This window comes from Phodopus roborovskii, unplaced genomic scaffold (assembly GCF_943737965.1).
Source record: "Phodopus roborovskii unplaced genomic scaffold, PHOROB, whole genome shotgun sequence".
Classification (NCBI taxonomy): Eukaryota; Metazoa; Chordata; class Mammalia; order Rodentia; family Cricetidae; genus Phodopus; species Phodopus roborovskii.
The window spans coordinates 21,652,415-21,673,381 of record NW_026126469.1 but is presented as its reverse complement, the minus strand read 5'-3'; the positions used below and the strand labels follow the sequence as shown (position 1 = coordinate 21,673,381).

Sequence of the window (20,967 nt, the reverse complement as noted above, 5' to 3'; positions counted from 1 at the left end):
ACTAGGACAGATTTGTTAAGCAAAAGTCTTAAAAACTGAGGGTCAAGGCTGGGGAGATGGCTCAGCAGTACTGGCTGCTCTTTCACAGTACCCAGGCCCAATTGCCAATACCACATGGCAGCTCACAATCTGTAACTCCAATTCCAGGGGATCCAACACACTTTTCTGACCTCTGTGGGCACAGCATGGATGTGGTACATAGACATACAAGCAAACAAACTAGCCATACACATTAAGTACATAAATAAATCTATAAAAAGTGAGAGTCAGAATTTTTTCATTGAAAATAAATCCTCTCACAATATAAACTCTGAACAAAGTTTCTGCAGAGACTAGAATGAACAAAGAAAGAAAACTCTAGAAGATGAGGCTTAGAAGGAAGAAATGACAGAACGGGTTTTCACACATTTCTCAGAGGGCAGGATCTAACCAGTACCATGGATGACTGAATTCAGAAGAAAAAATGTCTGGAAATGAGAATGTGAACCAGAAAAATAAACCCAAATTCTTCATATAAATTGTCTCACACCTGGCTCTAAGTCAGTGGTTCTCAAACTGTGAGATATACTGCATATCAGATATTTATATTACAATTCATAACAGTAGCAAAATTAGAGTTATGAAGTAGTAACAAAATAATTTTGTAGTTGGGGATCACTACATGATGAACTATATTAAAGGGTCACAGAATTCGGAAGGTTGAGAACCACTGCCTAAGTTATGCCAACAAGGGTATATTACAAATAACTTGTTATGACTCTGAGCCACTGGTGCTGGCAAGATGGCCCACTGGGTAAAGATATGTGCAACCAGACCTGACACCTAACTTCATTCCCTAGGATCCAAATGGTGGAAGGCAAGAAGCAACTTTCCATAAGCTATCTTCGGACTTCAATACATAAATAAATTTAAAGTTAAGTCTTAACAACTAACAAAGACTTTAGCTACTGCTCACCACAGGGAGAGAAAACTGGAGAGTGAGCTCTTCTGGAAGATAATGGTCTACACCCCAGAAGATCAAACAGTTAGTTATGTAATTGAATGCTAGGAAGAGAACAGGAAGTTATGATGGCTGAGACTCTTACTTCCAAGCACATGAAGTAACAGGGAACAAAGCAGCCTCCTGGGTAAAACAAGTACAAGCCAACAACAGGTTTAGGAACTATCAGTTTGCATTTTGCAGTCTCTTGCGCCATTCATGGCAGGGAGGCAAACTGTCAAGAAATCTTATGGATGGTCCTATGGCATACATCAAGCAGCAGACTGCCAGCATGAACATGAATCATATGGGCGGAAGCCCCGACCAAGCCTCTGAACAACTAAGACCCAGTCAAAATCTTAGCTGAACCTCAGGAGAAACTCCAGACCAGCATCACCACCAAAGAGACTCCTAATTCCATTTCTTGAAGATACAGTGATATCAGTATATATTTAAAGTTATTCTGAAACCATTTTTAAAGTAATTCATTTCAGAAAATAGATAACAAAACTATTAAATTTCAAAGATATTGTAAAAAAAACTCCCAAGTCCTCCTACAAAAAGATCAAATGACTCATAAGATAAAGGACTCTGGCTACCATCAAACTTCCCATGACAACACACAATGCAAAGCAAGAAAGAGTTAAAAACAAAACAAAATTTCAATTAAAGTTAACATAGATGCTAGTTGTGCTACCTTGTCCCAGAATTCAGGAGGCTAAGACACAGGATCTCAAGTTCAAGGGCAGGCAGCCTGGGCAACATAACAAGGTTTTGTCTGAAGGGCCAAGCAGGCTGAAGATTTTATATTAGCTTCACTGTGCTTCAAACACTTGAGGTAGAGAAGGATAGTTTCAAGTATATAGAAACTTCTTTGTAAGCAAAGCATTCCTCAAAGAATCTCATTACAGACAAGATCATTCAGTTAAGACACGCCTCAGAAATGAAACTGAAAGTCATATTTTCAACACATAAAGATGCAGGTTACACCACCTTTCTACCCTCATCCTCTACAGAGGCAAGGACAAAGATGAAAACTGAATATGCAGGGCTATATGCAGGGACACAGAAGATGGGAAAAAGGAAGGAGAGGAAATTCTATAACTGCTATTCAGACAGTGGGTAGAAGGTATAGGATACCCAAAATCTTCAAGAACCAGATCAAGCATAACACAAATACAATTTACCACAACTTTCTAAATTTAAAATTGGAAAAACAAAGAAGAGATGACCTGGAGAGAAAGAAATATGGCAAATGTCATAAAACTCACCATTTATTACTATAAAATATGAACAGGACTGAATCATTGATCCAAAGAAAAAACATTTTCAATATGGTTTAGATGCAAAACTCAACTACTACAAAGAGTGGTACACAAAACACTACCAATACAAAGGGATTCAAAAGCTAAAGAGGAAGAGATACCCAAACAAGCTGAAGCAAGAAGGTAGCAATGAGATCTAATCCAGGATCAGGTAAAATATAAGTCAAAAAGAGCTTAAGTATGTTAAAGGGTACTATTAATGCTCAAAACTACAATTGCACCCATACAAAGCAGTCATGAATGGTTGTGAAGCAAAACTATAGAGAATAAACTGAGCCTGAAAGAAGTATCTTAGAAATAGCAGACTAAAGGAGAACCATGTCTGTGCATCTAAAGTGGGTAAGAAAGAACCTAATGAACACATAGATCTGTTTCAGCCATTAGACCTTAAAATTGCAAACATACCTGGTCTGTATTGATTATAAGTCTAACAAGCCTTGCTGGTCTGGTAGTGCTAGATCACACTTTTTACATGTCTACATTAATGAAGTCTCCAGAACTGATCAGGACAGGAATTGGGAATCTAGACAGGCAGATATGTAGGAGTTTAAAGGAAGGTGAGCAGGAGGGGCCGAAAAAGGAGGATTGCTATGGCTGTTGGTGAGAAACAGTAATACATGTTCAGTGAAAGACCCTGTAAGGGAAGAAGAATCAGGACAGTAGAGGAGAGCGCCTGAATCCTCCTGTAGCTTCTGAATACACACAGCCACAGGAACCTGTGCCTACTCACATACACATACACATAAAAAACGGAATTTTTGGTTGTCAAATGAAAAAAGGTAACACAGGGATAAATTGTGAGGAAACATTTGAAACATACATATCAAGCAGAAGGCTCAAACTGAAATCAACTTGAAATTATTTTTAAGAAAGAAAAAAAGAATCATACGAATCTAAGGGTAAGACCTACTCAAGTAAGTCACAAAGATCTAAAATTGACCCTGAAGCGCACAAAAGATATTCAGGATGACTCACATTTACACAACTGCAAAGTAAAACCATGAGGAGCTACAATGACAAACAATGTGTTGCTTCTATTTGTGAGGCTGTGAGAAAATTGGCCTTCCACCAGCAGATTAATGGAGAAAATGCAACCCGGGTTAACCCTCCCGAGGGCAGTTTTGAGGGCCTAACAAAGCTTATGTATGCACTTACCTTTTAAAATGCCATGCATGTATAGGAACCCACCCCACTGAATTATACCTAACAATATGAAAATTCATATGCAGAGAGGAGAGTAATTCAAGGCAGACTGTGGGCAATGCTAACGGACTGGAGGCAAAGTGGGTTTTCTGGCTTTTCATGTATTAAGCATTAAAAGAAATGGGAACCAGGCACAAATGCACCGTTTCTATGCCCAAACCAGTGTTTTTACGAGCCAATAGCTAGTGCCCACTAATTTTCACCAATTGGTCCACTATCTTTTTTCCTAATGAAACCTAGAATCAAGCACTGTATCTAGTTGCTTAACTCCTCAGTCTGCCTTAATTATAAGTACCTCCTTAGTCTGTTTTTCATGACTGTAATATTTCTGAAAAGTTCTAGGCAATTATTTTGTAGATTATCTTCTGCTCTGTGCTTGTAATTTTTCCTTATGATTAAATCCATGTAGGTATTTTGCTAAGAATAGCTTAGCATATTGTATAACATGGTATTGGGTTCCTTAAAAAAAAAAAAAAAAAAAAAAAATCACTGTGAGGGTAGACTACAAGTTTTCTCACTTCAAAAAAAAAAAAAAAAAGGTAAGTATGCTTGGTGATATTTATGTTAATTATCTCAACTTAGCCTTTCCACAATATAGAAATATTTATTCTACATTTATCTGATAAAAATACATATTTAATAATTTTTAAAGAATTCATTTTAAAAGAAAAAACATTCCAGGAAAGTAGTTGCATCCTCAGTACACTGCACAAAGCCTGATTAACTTTATTATTCATAGCAATCATTTTGATAAATTTAAGCTCTAAACTCTCAGATATAATCATGGCAGTATCAACCTATCAACATTAATACTAAATAGAAAAGAGCCTCAAGATATGCTTAAAAACAATGAACAAGAACTTTCAATTGATTTTTTTAAATGTATACTGCTGTCAGATGAATCCCTGAAGACTTACAAGTCTTCACTGTCAAGAACAGCTGTGTTATTATATATTATATAAGGCCTATCAAAAAATGTAATTCATTGGCTAGTTAACTGAAGAACTGGAGAGCACTACTACTAAAGGTGATAGCAATGAGAGATATAAGCTAGTCAGCTCCCTAAACAAAGTGGCAATGCACAGTAGATTGAAAGTCACTCCTCTTAATGCCACAGCAATGCAATAACTCATATCACAGAAACAACCAAAGCCCTAGCTAATCTGATGTTATCAAGGAAAAGTAAAATACATTCTTTAAAATATAAAATACATTCCTAAAAGTCTTGAAACTACACTTGAAATTACTTAAAGTAAACACAACTCTGTGTAATACCCTAAAGCAACAAAAAAGGCTATAAATTTCCATTACAGCCCATATGTATTCCTTACAAACATCAGGAACTACAAACACACATATTAAACCCTATGGTTTTAGGAAAAAGACAGTTGAGACAGACTACTATATAATATATAGAAATTAATGACTGAACACTGATAAAAAATTAATATAAGAGAGACCACCACACCAAAGGCTCTACAGTATTTGCACCCATCACCAACTCAGAGGTATCCCTCTAGAAGACACCCCCCGCCAAAAAAAAGAGCCATGCATTGAAACTAGAAACTTGGCTCCTTACATCATTATCTTAGTCACTGTTCTATTGCTGTAAAGAAATACCATGACCATAGCAACTCTTATAAAGAAAAACATTTAACCAGAGCTTATTTACAGTTTTAGAAGTTTAGTCCATTATTATTATTGTGGGGAGTATGGTGGCAGCCATGGCACAGGAGCAACAGCTAAGAGCTTTATAACCTGATCTGTATGCAGAGAGAGGGGGAGGGAGAAATAGAGAGAGGGGGAGGGAGAAATAGAGAGGGGGGAGAGAGTAAGAAAGGGAGAGGGAGAGAGAGAGAGAGGGAGAGACACAGAGGGGAGAGGGGTGGAGAGAGAAACAGAGGGAGGAGAGAGAGGGAGAGAGAAATAAAGAGGGAGAAGGAGGGAGAGGGAGAGAGAGACTGGGTCTGGAATGGGCTTTTGAAACCTCACAGTCCACTCCCAGTGCCACACCTCCTCCAATGAGGCCACACCTCCTGCTCCTTCTCAAACAGTGCCACTCCCTGATGACCAAGCACTCAAATCTATGAGCCCATGGGGGCCATTCTTATTGAAACTACTACAATCACAAGGAAGCCTTCTTACACCACTGCTTTGAACATAGAAAGCATTGTAATTTGTTCAGCTTTAGTAAAGATGCAGTAAAAAGGCATGTACCCTAAAATATCACAAAAATGTCCCTTGGGAGAAAGAACCACAATGTGGACATAGACCAACACTCAACACCTAACAGATATGGAACAAACACCACTCAAAACAATTCTCTGCCCCTTTAAATGTCATTCCACCTCAAACCTTAAAAGCACTAAAGAGTAAATACAGAAGACATATAAAGCCAAGAGACTTGTAAAAGGTCGTACCCCATCCATTCCCATGCTTGTTAAAAGTGTCAGTTTAAAAGACAGGCCTAACATGAGTAGAAGAGAAGAGACTGAACTGGAAATGAGATGGGCCTCTGATTTAGAATACACTGTTAATATTCCTCAAAATAAAATTGTTAGTAATTCAAAGTAAAGGGCTGTAAGTCTGTCTGATCTTTTTGTTTTGGAATGTGTTCAGGCAAAGTAATTAAGCCAATCCTCGATTATATGCTAGTCTAGACTGATGTGTTGTTAGCCCGTCCCCCTTCACACACATCAAGGATTCCTCTCCTCACAACCACATTGGGGGTCCAGTGTTACATGGAACATTATGTGATCCTGGAGAGGTCGTGGGAATCAAATCGACCACAGCAGAGAAAGCACTCCTGCCTTACCCAGACTCAGCCAACAGACAGACTGACCACCACTTCACAGACGCCTGTCCAATCACACAGTATATAAAGCAGAAAACAAAAAGTAACCCTCAAGAGAAAAACGCAGCCACATTTTCTGACACAGCGAGTATGCTCTAAGGTTGATGAACTGCCATCTAAGAACACTGAGACACACATAGATGTCGTTACCTTTTGAAAGGCAGAGCATTCTTCAGAACCACCTCCACCTCCGAAATATTAGCTCTGGCAAGGTCTGCTACAGTGAGAAAGCCAGAGGCATACAGGAACCTGGCTCTCTGAGCATTCAATAAGGACACCCGGATGAGGTCACACAGCTCCCTCTGGATGCCAAAAGTAAGACGCTTCTGAAACTGGGAAAGTAGTAGTTCCATGTTGTGCCAGCCAAGGCGGTTGGAAAACACTGTAATCATTCCTAGAACAGTTGGAATGTTTGTTGAATTAAAAATTACTTTTAGAATGATCCTCTGTGCATGTATATATAAACATATGTGCATGTGTATAGATACATATATGTGTATATACATGTGTGTGTTCATGTGTATTTGGTTTGGCATATGCTTTAACAGGGTCAAGGGACAAGTTAAAGGAACAGACAAATACTAGAAGTCCTAGCTATACTCATAAAGAACAAAGTAAGCACATTAGACATCATCTCATTTATTCTTCCAAGTTTCATTTTGTGTGTATGCATTTTACCTATGTAAATGTCCATGCGTGCACAATTAGAAGCAAGAGATGTTTATCAGGTATCTTCCTCTCTTGCTCTCCTCTTCATTCTGTGAGGCAGGGTCTCTCACTAAACTTTGTGCTCATCAACTGACTGGACTAATTAGCTGGCAGGCCCCTAGGACATGTGCCTTCCAACAATGGGTTATAAATAGGCATTACTGTGTCCAGCTTTGTGTGAGGGTGTGGGGATCTGAACTCTGGACCTCATGCTGGCATAACAAGCCCTCTCTCAAGGCCCATCTAATTTATTCCTAATTCTGAACTGAAGTTTGAGTACTAAAGCACAGCCATATACACAAAGAGAATAAAACCCCCCATTCAAGTCCACTCCTCTCACTACCTCTCTTCTTCTTCTTTTTCTTCTTCTTCTTATTATTATTCTGTTTCTTTTCTTAAGGAAAACAGAACTCTAACAAAACAGGGGAAGAACTCTTTCCTGGACAAATGATTTAAAAATTCAAACACTGAAAGAACTACATAGTAACTTTCCCATTACTATTTTTTCAAAGAAAGGCTACGCCCACTTGTAATAAAAAGACCATAGCTGCTAAGTAGCACCAGTAGAAGTCAGTGTTCCATAAGAACACTCATCTCTGATGCCAGTCACCTGACTACTGAGTTCTTCCCTTCATTCTACCCTCTGCCCACATCTTCTACACAGCATCCCTCCTATGTACACATTCACAAGAAACTCTTACACATAAAAAACACAAAGTCCTTTATAGTAGCCCTGGATTTCCTTCCTAAGAGTTTACAAAGATTCTTTAGTAAAATCAGACCCAGACTCTACCTGTTTGTATAACTTAAGAGTGTTTCCTAAAGCATGGTATTTAGAATGGTCAGGTCTACAAATCTCTCTTCTTCTGCAGCCTCTTTCTCAAAATCATAATTAATCAGTACTAAGAGGAAAGGGATTCCATTGAGAACTTTCTGTTTCTCCTTGTAAAGGAGGATGAGAGAGAGAGAGACAAGAAAAAAGATGTACCATCAGCAAGTCACTAAGGAACAGAGGGGAATAAGGCTGAGCCCGAGGCTGATGATGGCTCTCTATAGAATACTTGCTGTAATTTAAGAAAAGTGGTGCAGAAGAGAAAGATAGCATGTGACAGGGTTCAAGCACAGGAGTTTTCTGGTTCTTTTGGGGGGGAGGGGGAGAGGATCATCAAAAGGGGAAAGGGATGTAGAGAGAACAGTGTCCAGAGAGGAGACAGAAGCAACAAGAGAGGGGAAAAAGGAAAGAGGGGAGAAAGAGAGGAGAGAGAGAGGAACAGAGAAAGGGAGGGAGGGAGAGAGAGAGACAGAAAGAAAGAAAGAAAGAAAGAAAGAAAGAAAGAAAGAAAGAGAGAGAGAGAAAGAAAGAAAGAAAGAGAGAAAGAAAAAGAGAAAGATGGGAGATGGGCAGGCCCTTTTAAAACGGAACATAGTGAATGTCTACAGTTGGTGCTCTTAGTGGGTACAGCTGAGGGTGGATCCTGTCAGAACCCCAAGGACAGGCCAGTACAGATGCCTGAATACTAACAGTGCTACTGCACCCAGAGGTACCAGCATGACTTCTGATGAAGGCATTGAGGGCAGCAATTTCAGAGAGGCTAAAAAAAAATGGAAGTTTTTAAAAAAGTAATCTTAAGCCAAGCGTGTTGATACACACTTTTAAATCCAGTACTCAGAGAGCAGGTGGATCACTATATTTGAGGAGAGTCTGATCTACACAAGCCAGCCAGAGCTACACAGCGGGACCCTGCTTTAAAAAAAAAAAAAGGAATTATAACAACCATAAACCATAGAATTTTAGATAAACATGATGAATTGCATCTAACTGACCTGCATAAACAGCAGCAGACTGTTGCAAAGACTGAATCTGACCACGATTGCATCCATATTTCTGATTAATTTCCTTTAAGGGAATTTCACTGATTAAATCCAATAATACAAGACTTGTGAAAAACCTAAAAATAAATCAAGATTGTTGTAAGAGATCACTTATAGCTACTCTGAAAGTGTAACATATACTTCAAACCAACTACAGACCAAAAAATGTAGCAGAGAGTTCACCCCCATCTGAGAGAATGGCAGAAGAAAGAGGGCTGGTGGGCAAAGCCTCAGACCACAGTAAGTTTTATACACCTTAACCACAGCTAAGAACTAACATCAGTGTAACAGAAAGTTCCCACATTTCAATGTTACTAACTGGTTCCAAGAAATAATACTTGGTTTAAGAAATGGGATGACACAAAAATTTAAGAGATTTGCTACATGGATATAAGATGAATAGAATTTCAGCCAAATGACAGTAACTAATTTTAAAAAACCAATCTGATTTGAAACAAAAACTTGGCACAAATAATCCAAGCACAGAGATCCTTATAAATCTGAACTTGACTGTGATGTAAATCATATACTATAAGTAATGTTGCTGTATTTTAAAGCATAACATGTTATACAGTTTCCCCACATGAGATAGTAAAATATTACTTCTAAAGGTGCTACAAAGAACAATTCAAAATAAAATCACCATAAATGAAGTTCTGACTCAAGAAAGGGAAATGAATAAATATTGGACTTTAAAAACCTACAGGCAAGCCAGGCAGTGGTGGAGCATGCCATTAATCCCAGCACTCGGGGGGCAGAGGTGAGCAGATCTCTGTGAGTTCCAGGCCAGCCTGGTCTACAAAGCTATACAGAGAAACCCTGTCTCGGAAAACCAATAAATAGATAGATAGATAGATAGATAGATAGATAGATAGATAGATAGATAGACAGACAGATAGGTTGCAAGAAAAAATGTCGGTAAATTAAATAAGTAGGAGAAATTTTAAAATCAACTATAGTCAGCCAAAATGTTTATATTGTTGGCAATGAGAGTGACTCAGTAAACTGGATATGAACATATGTCAGGCACTGATAATGTGGCAGGCTCCTTACCTTTTATGGATGGCCATTTGTCGATGCTGTCTGTCAGTTCTGGCTACTACTTTTCCTTTCACACAGCGAGCCAAGAACCCTTCCTCAACTCCAACCAGCTCTGCTACCCTTTTCATAGAAGTGGGCAGTTTTTCCCATAAACAGAAAAATCGATACCAATCAATACCAGTCCAATCTTCAAACACAGGTGTAACCTAAAAAGAAGGATCACTTTAGTTTGAGTAATTGCCTGACAGTGAGCTGTGGGAGCTCAGTGATAAAACATTTGCCTAGCATATACAAGGCCATGTGTTCAAGCCTTAGCACTTGACAAAACCAAACATAAATTAAAAAAAAAAAATTTTTTTTGTAAACTTCATAGTAAAGGCCAAGGCATCAGGATACAGAAAACATCTGTGATAACACATTTATAAGAAAACATTTATTCAAAAAGAGATATCATAATAGAGGGAGCCATAATAGGTTTGAAGAGAAAACTGACTCTAGAGAAATGTCCAGAGACCTACAAGGATGATCCCAACTAACAATCTGAGCAACAGTGTAAAGGCTACCTGGAATGCCCTTCCCTGATAATGAGATCAATAACTAACTTATATGCCATCCTAGAGGCCTCATCTAGTAGCTGATAGAAACAAAAGCAGACACCCACAGCTAAACAATGAGCTGAACTCCTGGAATTCAGCTGCAGAGAGGGAGGAGTGATAAGAAAAGGGGTGTCAAGACCAGGCTACAGAAACCCACAGAGACAGCTGACCTGAACAAGGGAGAGCACATGGACCCCCAGACTGATAGCTGGGAATCCATCATGGTACTGACTCAGACCCCATGAACATGGGTCTCAGTTAGAAGCCTGGGCAGTCTAAGGGACCTCTGACAGTAGAACCAGGATGTATCCCTGGTGCACAAAAGACTTTGGGAGCATGTTCCCTATGGAGGGATACTCCCTTAGCCAGGAGGCAGGAGGGAGGGCCTAGTCCCTACTCCAAATGACTTGGTATTATCTTCACTGTTTCATATACTTCCAAGAACAGATCAGTAAAATGGAAAGAAGAGACAAGAGGGGGGAAAGAAGTCAACACTCACAGCTGATAAATTTCTTAAAAGCTACAGGATTCAACAAGAAAGCTATGAGACAAACAAGAAAAGGACAAGTGTCCTAAGCATGGGGGTGGAAGTGGACACAAAGAAACACCTTTAAGTGTCCATGATAAGACCTCAAAGACATATTATAAATTTGTACATATTATAAATATGTACAAAAGGATTTAAAAATGCTTAAAGAAATAAAAGGGTGCATCTGCAATCCCAGCAGTTGTGTAGCTGAGGCATCAGGATACAAAGAGACATTTAGGAAGTAAAGAAGGAAGGAATGGGGGTTGTGGCAGAAGGCAGAGGTAAAGAAGAAAAGAAAATACTGTGAAACAATTTATGTACACTATAAATATGTATTGCTCATCGTTAATAAAAAGCTGATTGGCCAGTAGCTAGGCAGGATTTGGGGGGCAGAGAGAATACTGGGAAGAAGGGCAGAGTCAGAGAAGTAGCCAGCTAGATGGATAGCAAACAGGACATGCAGGAGAGGTAAAAGTCATAAGCCTTGGGGCAGCACATAGATTAATAAAAATGGGTTCATTAAAGTTTAAGAGCTAGTTAGTTATAAGCCTGAGCTATTGGCCAAGCATTTGTAATTAATAATAAGTTACCTGAGTGGTTATTTGGGAAGTAGCTGGTGGAAACAGAGCTGATTGCAGCCCCGATGAAAAATTCAGCCGACAAGAGAGAAAGGGGAGAGGGAAGAGAAGGGACAAAAAAGAAAGATGAAGGGAGGTCAGGAGAAAGGTAAAAAAAATAAAGTATGACACCATCATAACAAGAAAAGGACATAAATGAAGAGAGTGTTATTAAATAAAGAGCCAAAGGCTAATTCTGTAGTTAAATAAAACACAATACAACTACAGAGCTCAACTGTAAATCCAAGATGCTTAAGGGAAAAAAAAGACAAATATGAAGACACACTAGTTGAGATTATTTGATCTCAAAAAGAGAAGTGAAAGTTTCAGAGAAATGTGGTAAAAATTAAAGTATCAACATATATACAGTGAATTCAGGAAGAGAAAATAACAGGAAAAAAAAATCTGAAAAAATTGTGGCTAAAAGTATCTGTAGTAGTTAGAATGAGAATAGCCCCCATAGGCCCTAATGTTTCAATATTAAGTACCCAGTTACCCAGTTAGTGAAATTGTTTGGAAAGGATTAGGTGTGGAGGAGGTATGTCACTGGAGATGGGCTACAAAGAAAGACTTACACAATTCCCAATGTGCATGTGCTCTCTCTCTCTCTCTCTCCCTCTCTCTCTACCCCCCCCCCCCCCCCCCGGTGCTTGTCTATATTTCTTCCTGGTAAGTCCTCATTCTAATACAAATTTCAGTGTTATTCTCTCCCTTCACTTACTCATGTACACATCTGCTTTTCAGTGACAAACTTATTTCTGGTTGGGTTCTTACTGAAGAATATGAGATTAAACTCCATCCAATTCATATCAAAATGGTATTTACAATGGTAGAGAATGATCTAATGTAAGTAAGCTTTCTATGATAGTTAATATCTTTAACTTCACAGGATGAAGAATCACAAGGGATTATGCAGATTAGACTGACTGGGTTGGGAAGACTCACCTGAACTGTGGATGAACTGAATAAAGGGAGAAAGGGAGCTGAGCTGCAGCATTCATCTCTCTACTTCCTAACTATGATGTAATGGGCCCAGGTGCCAAACTTCTCTTCCTTCCATTCCTCCCCTGCCCTCAACTAGAAACTAAATAAATGCATAATTCCTTCAGTTCTTTTGTCAGGGTACTTTGTTACAACAACAAGAAGAGTAATGAAGGCATTTTTAAAATTCCTACTGCTGGGTTGGAGAGATGGCTGAGAGGTTAAGAGAACTGCCTGCTCTTCCAGAGGTACTGAGTTCAGTTCCCAGCAACCACATGACGCTTCACAACCATTTGTAATGAGATTCAGAGCCCTCTTCTGGCCTGCAGGCATACATGCAGGCAGAACACTGTCTACATAGTAAATAAATCTTAAGTAACACTTAACAAAACATGAGTAAAGTAAAATTCCTAATGCCAGTGTGGTACACCCCAAGATTTAGTAGCTAGAGGATTAAGCATTCCAAATTAAGTATCCCAAGCTAGCTTTGGCTACACAGTGAGATACTATCAATAGAAGGTAAATAGTTTTGTTTTCAAATAGAACTTACCAGGTAGACGATATGAAGGTCGTTCTCTAAAACAAAGCCTTTCATTGCTCTTTGGAGGTCAGCAAAAATATCTAGGGTATCAGTTGGAGAGAGTGAGGAAGAAAGAGTTGCCGTTCCAAGATGTGTCGGATGATATACCTTACCTGGATGGGGAAACAGGACGGTTGAAAAAAACAAAGCACTACCCTTCTCTACTACATGTTAACCCTCTTGGCTCTCATCAAAGCAATAAGTAGAACCTTATTTAACATGTAGAAATTTATGAACAGAAGCGAAAAAGTGAATACAATATAAAGAGTGAGCCTGTTCACATGAGAGCGTGTGTTTACCTCCTGAGCCATCACTGGGCTCTGCTTCCTGGATGAACTCATTTTCTAACAGCCATGTCACACAGGCATCAATCGCTCCAAGCTGAACACCATCTTGATTTCTCTGAATTCCCTGCTTCCCTTCCTTTATAGCAGCAGCCAAGAATGTGCAGGAGGCATAAGTCTGCATATCTTGTGATGTACTTGCCACTCCACCGACAATTATCTGAGAGAAAATATTTGAAAAGTTCTGCAATTTTTATAAGCTGTGTAGAGCCTCCAGACATCAAGTAAATGACGTGACTATTTTCTTAAGAGTATCTTTAGTCTTTATGTAGTCTTTATTAAATCTTTTGTCATCACACATTATAAACACAGATGACACCTACTGACAATAGAACATTTTCCTTAAAGGTAAATATATTTTCTTGTAGACAAAAAAGAATGTACCTGAATTTTAGGTATCATCCATATATACTACATATAAAAAAGATAGTGACAACTCATAGCCATGAGTCTTATCAGTCTTTGTTTCTTCCTCTAGAACACATGGACATGTAGAAATGCTACTCTTGAATATTTCCCATTCAGAAAGACAGGAAGGACAGAAAAATATGAAGCTAGTATTTACTGTACATAGCCTCGGCTGGCCTCAAGCCTGTGAAGCTCATGCCCTAGCCTGTAGCATACTAGAATAAGAAGCATGCACCACCACAGGTCCAGCCCTCTGTAAGCTTATTATTATATAACTGGATTTGATTTTAATGTTCACAAATATTATCTTATCATTTTTCTTTAAACTCAAAGTGCAGTAAATAATATATAAAAAGTAAAAACGATGAGCCACAATTACAGCTTAGTAACAGGATTCACACTTCACACACAACATATACAAGGCTGAATTCTATCCCTCTATTCCCTATACCACCAAAAAAAAAAAAAAGTTAAAAAGAACTACATATCATTTGGTTGTTTAATTGTTTTGAAATAGATTGATATGGTAGCAGCTATGAGAAACTCCAAAAATAACTACATAGTCATATATATATATATATAATATACTTAGGCATATGCACATACCAACTTATATGTGTGTGTGTATATATATATGTATATGCATACACATGTGCACATGTATCAGAATTTATCAAATTATTTAGCAGAGCCTGAAGAACTGTGTATATATCTGGATTATGTTTAAATATATGAGAGAAACAAACTCACTTGGGAAGGCTATAAATATAACAATCTTGTTTTGGTTTGTATGTTTGTTTTGGGGGGGGTTCTTTGAAACAGAGTTTCTCTGTGTAGCCATGACTATCCTGGAACTCCTGTAGATCATGCTGGCCTCAAACTCAAGAGATCCACCTGCCTCTGCCTCTAGAGTGCTGGGATTAAAGGCTTGTGCCCCCACCACCCAGCAACAATCTGTTTCTTTAAAAAAAAAAAACAAAACTCAACTCAGATTTTGGCATACACACTTTTCAATAGTATAAGTAACCGTGATTTCCTGAACTCCTACCTCTAGAATCGCTCGTATCATGCTAGCAGTGACTTCTCCTTGTCTCTGTAGACAGCTGTGCACAGGTTCCAAAGATCCTTGAAGCAGAGCAATGCCTTTCGATTTCTCCGAGGGCTTACAGACAAGGATACTTTCACCTACAACCAAAACCACACATCTTCTGAATTCCAACTCAATCCCATAGGTCTCTACTGACGACAAGTTCTGACTTCCTGGGAGACAGGAGGTGCTAGACGTTGTTTCAGGCACAGAGTCATAAGGAATAGCTCTGGTTTTGAACTCTGGACAGATGATCAGAGTGTCACCAGAAACCATACTGCTACTTGGCTTCTAGATTATTTTTAGTGGAAGGCTAGAGAAACAGCAAGCATTAGAACTCTTATCCTCTATAAATCGCTGTCCTAGGAAAACAGCTTCTCCTTTGTCTTACCACTTCTCTATACTTTACTGCCCTTTTTTAAAAATAACTTAAGACCCTACATCCAACAACTTTGGCCTGCCTCACTCCTTTTCTATGAAGCCCCCATGCACAAAACAATTAAAACGTTAACACAGAATAGAGATTATATGCCTTTCCCTCTTAACTTGTTCTCTCTCTGTCTGCCTTTATCTATGTATCTGTCTTTGTCTCTCTCTCACATCCCAACCACAGTTTCTCCTCGCTCCCCTCTTCCCATTCCCTTCCCATAAGCTCCCCTTTGCCCCCACCACCACTACCCCACCCCTCCAGCTGGCCTCAATCCACTCCCATGGGTATCAATCAAACAAGGCATATCAAGCTGGGCAAGGCAACCCAATATGAGAAATAGGGTTCCAAAAGTCAACCAAAGCATTAGGGATAGCTGATGATCCCATTGTTAGGAGGCTCACAAGAAGATCAAGCTACACAACTATAACATATATGCAGATTGTGGGTCCCATGCAGGCTCCCTGATTGTTGGTTCAGCCCCTATGAACCCTGTTTAGTTGATTCTGTTAGTTTTCTTGTGGTGTCCTTGACCCCTTTGGATGGCTACAATCCTTCCTCCCTCTCTTCCATACAATTCCTGGAGCTCAGCCTGCTTGGCTGTGGGTCTGCATCTGCTTCCATCAGTTGCTGGATGAAGCCTCACTTTAACCTGCTTTTCAACACCTTGTTTATGAGGCCCCAGCTACAGAACATGAAGAACTAGAAAAAGGGACTTTGCCTCTTCCCCTGCTAGCTGACCCATCATTAAATAACTAAGTAATTATTAGAGAAATTTTGAATACTATAAAGTAAAATGCAAATGTAGATATTAGCTATATATAATGACAAAAGTCAAGAGCTATTAGAAATCATATAACATCTTAAATGCTTTAAATCACTATGAGAATCAAATGGACATAAATGTCTGAAAAATACTTATAAATTAAAATATATCCACATATTGAACTTAAGCAAATACAAATTATCATTGTAACAATTTAGATTTTTAAAAACTAGTAAAAACCATGTTTTTAAAAAAAAGAGCCAATAATAAGAGAAAAGAAATACAAGATTCAAAAAAAAAAATAGCAAATGAAGCATACTTGTGCAATTTTCTTGCGCTATAAAAAAATTAAAACAGCATTATGGTGGAGGATCTAAACATTCTAAACAGAGAAAGGACAGATGATGACTCTCTAAAAAAATCACTGCTAAATTAAAACTCCAGATAGGATAAAATAAAGGGAGTTCAAACTAGATAATCTCTTATCTTATGCAGGATTGCAAGGGCTCTGAGGTAAAAGCCTTGCTAAGCCTGATAAGCTGAGTTTGATCCCCAGGACCCATAAGGGAGGAGATAATCAAGTCCACACGCTGCCCTCTGACCTCCACAGCAAAAGCCCATACAAATAATAAACAAATAACCAAAACAAGACTGTAAAAAAGGTCATAATAATAAAGCAAACAAATGAACAAAAAAACACTTCCCAACAAGACCATCCCAACAAGACATGGCATTCATGTGTTTCCAAGATAGATAGATAGATAGATAGATAGATAGATAGATAGATAGATGATAGATAGATGATAGATAGACAGATAGATAGATGATAGATAGATGATAGATGATAGATAGATAAATGATGGATGGATAGATAGATAGATAGATGATAGATAGATAGATAGATAGATAGATACATAGATAGATAGATAGATAGATAGATAGATAGATAGATAGATAGATAGATGCAAAACAAACCAGGCAGTGGTGGTGGCGGCGGCAGCTGTAGCACACTCCTTTCATCCCAGCACTCAAGAGGCAGAGGCAGGCAAATCTCTGAGTTCCAGGGCACCCTGGGTCTACAGAGTCAGTTGAAACTGTCTTGAAAAACACCCTTACCTATGCTACCCTGACAAGTATACTTTTGTAAGACCTTCAGAGCTCTGTAAAAGCCTCACAGAATTTGGGAATGTACCTGATGGGAGATGTCTTTCTGTATATATGTTTCTCTTACTGGTTAATGAATACATCCCTATTGGTCATTAGGAAAGCAAGATAGGTGAGACTAGGAGACCAGAAGGATTCTGGGAAATGTAGTAAGGAGAGTCAAGAGGTAGGGACTTGAGGAAAGAGGTTCAGATCCTCTCTCCGGTAAGATAAGACCACATGGAAAAACTTAGATTAATAGAAATGAGTTTATATTTAAGATAGCTAGCCAATAAGAAATACTAGTAACAGGCCAGATTTCTCTAAAAGGAAAATACAATTGGAGGCAGACATGTAGTTTCCTTACCAGTCTGAGACACTTCCCAAGAAGCCCACTCCAGTCTCAAGGCAGGGTGAAAACAGAGGATAATGGCAACTAGTCACCTGGGGCCACACGGAAACAAAACACGGGGGCAAAGGTCACAGGGACCAGCATGAGACCTAGTGGAAGCTCAATGAAACTTTCCTTTAAAGTTGAAGCATGCTTGCTTTGCATGTCAATCCCAGTTCCTGCACCCTCCTGTCCTCCCCTGCTCTCCCCACCAATCCCCATTCCATCCCCTTTCTGCTCCCCAGGGAGGGTGAGACTTTCCATGGGGAGTCTTCAAAGTCTGCCATATCATTTCTGGGAGGGCCTAGGCTGATAAAGTATCCCTCTATGTGGGATGGACTCCCAATGTCCATTCATATACTAGGGATAAATACTGATCCTAACTAATACCACATTCAGGGGTGTGGGTCAGTCCTATGCTGGTTTCCCAGCTGTCAGACTGGGGTCCATAAGCTCCTCCTTTGTTCAGGTCAGCTGTTTCTGTGGGTTTCTACAGCCTGGTCTTAACCCCTTTGCTCATCACTCCTCCCTGTCTGCAACTGGATTCCAGGAGTTTGGCTCACTGTTTAGCTGTGGGTGTCTGCTTCTGCTTCCATCAGCTACTAGTATTGATTCTATTTTCATTTTCAAGTTTTTAACAGTTTCCTTCATTTCTTTGTACTGTTTGTGTTTTCATATAATTTTTTATTAATTTTTTCATTTATTTTACACAAACTATTTTTCCCTCCCTCCTTTTGTTCCCTCCCCTCACCTTATATAACCCTACCCCATCCACTCCTCCTCAGTCTCTGTTCAGAAAGGGGCAGGCCTCTCATGGAAGTCAACAAAACATGGCACCAAGTTGAAGCAGGATCAAGCTCCTTCCCCTGCTTCAAGGTTGGGCAATGCAACCCACCTGGCGAATTGGTTCCCAAAAGCCAGTGCAAATGTCAGGGTCAGGTCCTGTTCCTACTGCTAGGAGCTCCACAAACAGATTAAGCTACACAGTTGTCACACACATGCAGAGAGCCTATGTCAATCCCATACGGGCTCCCTACTGTGGATTCACAGGTCAGCTGTCTCTGGGGCTCCTCCCATACAATCCTTCCTGTTCACTAGAAACAGCTTGCCTCAGCTGAAAAAGCCTCATTCCTGCCTCCCCAAACCTCCTCCTCAGAGAAACCACCAAAAGTCAAGTTCCACCCAATTTGTGAAGGATGCATCATTGTCCTGCACCTATAGCTTGCCCCACTCCTCCCCCTAAAACCCTGCCCTCTTAGAGAAACGGTCAAAAGCCCAGTTCTACAGATGCTACAGCCCAAAATCTAGCCCAAAAGCTTACCATAGCATAACCTGCCTCAGGTCTGTTATCACCTTGCACCCTTACAGGGTATTTAAGTCACCGCCTTTGGAAAGGACATGTGATTTCTCTTCTGCTCCCTTTCCCAACAGTCACCTGGGGGGGGGGGGGGAACCAGTCCTTTACTTTTTAATTTGGATCAATTTGTCTTACTGTGTTGGTGGAGAAACTATTACCAGGGATACAAAGATACCTATCACTTCCTCCCTCTCAACAAAACTCCCAGAGCTCGGCCCAGTGCTTGGCTGTGGATCACTGCATCTGTCTCCATCAATTACTGAACAAAAGCTCTCTGATGACAACCAGGATAGTCATTAATCTGATTACAGGGGAAGGCTAGTTCAGGCACCCTCTCCAGCACTATTGCTAGGAGTCTTCTCTGGGGTATTCCTAGTGGATTCCTGGGAGTTTCCCTAGCACCCGGTTTCTCCCTAGTCCCAAAATGCCCCCACTTCAAGAGATCTCTTTCATTATTCTCCCTGTCCACCCTGCTCCCATACATTTTTTTTTTAAAGGGATTTGTTCTTTTCCACTTTAAGGACCTCTATCATATTCATAAAAGCTATCTTAAGGTCTTTTTCTTGTGCTTCAGCTATGTTGCGATACTCAAGGCCTGCTGTGGTAGGATTATTGGGCTCTAAGGGAGCCATTGTTCTGGCTGTTAATAACTGTTTTCAAACTGATTGTCTAGGCATCTGCTTCCCTGGTTGGAGTGCTGATTATCAACTTTATCTAGCCTTTTATATTTTATGTAAGCTTTATAATGCAAAAAAATCTAAAGCATATATTAGAGAAAACCATCAAACCACAAAGACAGAAACAAAGAAAAAAAGTGTACATAAGGAAATAAATGACAAATGTTGATGGGAGGTCCTGACTGTTGAAACATGTTACAAGAGCAGAGTCATGTGATGGGAATTCTGAATGCTTGTGAGGAAACTCTAAGTAAACAAGAAAAGAGTCTTGTAATCTCTGTTCCTCCACAGCATAGGTTGCTCTTGGAATGTGCTTTTGGGCCTTTCCCAGGTGTAGTGGATAGAAGTTAGTTTACTATTCATTACAACTGGCTACTGGTATATGCATATATGCCTCTATGGAAAAAACGTGTTTTTGCCATGTGCAGCGTGTCCTTGTGATTGCACACTTTACTCAGGTGATTCTTCCTAATCTTCAGAGTATAAATTAGCTGATGCTCTAAGTAAAGCTGGCTATCGCATGAGACTTTAGTCTGTCTCATTTTTAGAATCCATCTCCTAGGTCCCACCACCTTTAAGAGTGGTAAATACTGACTACCATTTAGCAATTAGTCTTACACTGAATAATAAGATCTGAAATAATTTTTTCTTTTTTGATATTTAATTCAAAAACTACTTCATTGCTTAAGTCAAAACTTTTGTTTGGATTGCTGATAACAACATCATTACTTGCTGATGCATACCCATTATTCACATATGCATATCCCATTAGAAACATATACATAAAATATAAGAAATAAGTAAATAAGATGAAGAAAAATATCCAGTGTGGACCTCTGACCTAAATATGCACAGGCATGGGCAAGGGCACTCACACCCACATACACCATACTTACTGCAGAGAAAAAAGTCAGTAACATAGAAATTAAAATAATCTTTTAGCTAATAAATCATAAATCTTGTTTTATATAGCACTGAATCATTTCACTAGACACACACAAAAGAAAATTCTTAATCATCTACCAGGAGAAAACAAATAGTTAACAAATTAAAATCATATTCACTATAAATATTAAGTAACC

The 20,967-nt window shown here is 39.3% G+C and overlaps 1 protein-coding gene across 1 annotated transcript in view; it reads right to left on the bottom strand.

Moving 5' to 3' along the window:
• Polq (DNA polymerase theta) overlaps positions 1-20,967 on the bottom strand; it is a 91,703-nt gene that overhangs the window by 41,323 nt on the left and 29,413 nt on the right. Inside the window, exons 10-15 of the mRNA XM_051191449.1 lie at positions 15,086-15,222; positions 13,585-13,789; positions 13,256-13,398; positions 9,995-10,188; positions 8,894-9,018; positions 6,512-6,755 (exon numbers count right to left, since the gene is read on the bottom strand). Of these exons, the coding sequence (XP_051047406.1) occupies positions 6,512-6,755; positions 8,894-9,018; positions 9,995-10,188; positions 13,256-13,398; positions 13,585-13,789; positions 15,086-15,222 (1,048 nt within the window). The remainder of the gene's footprint in view (positions 1-6,511; positions 6,756-8,893; positions 9,019-9,994; positions 10,189-13,255; positions 13,399-13,584; positions 13,790-15,085; positions 15,223-20,967) is intronic.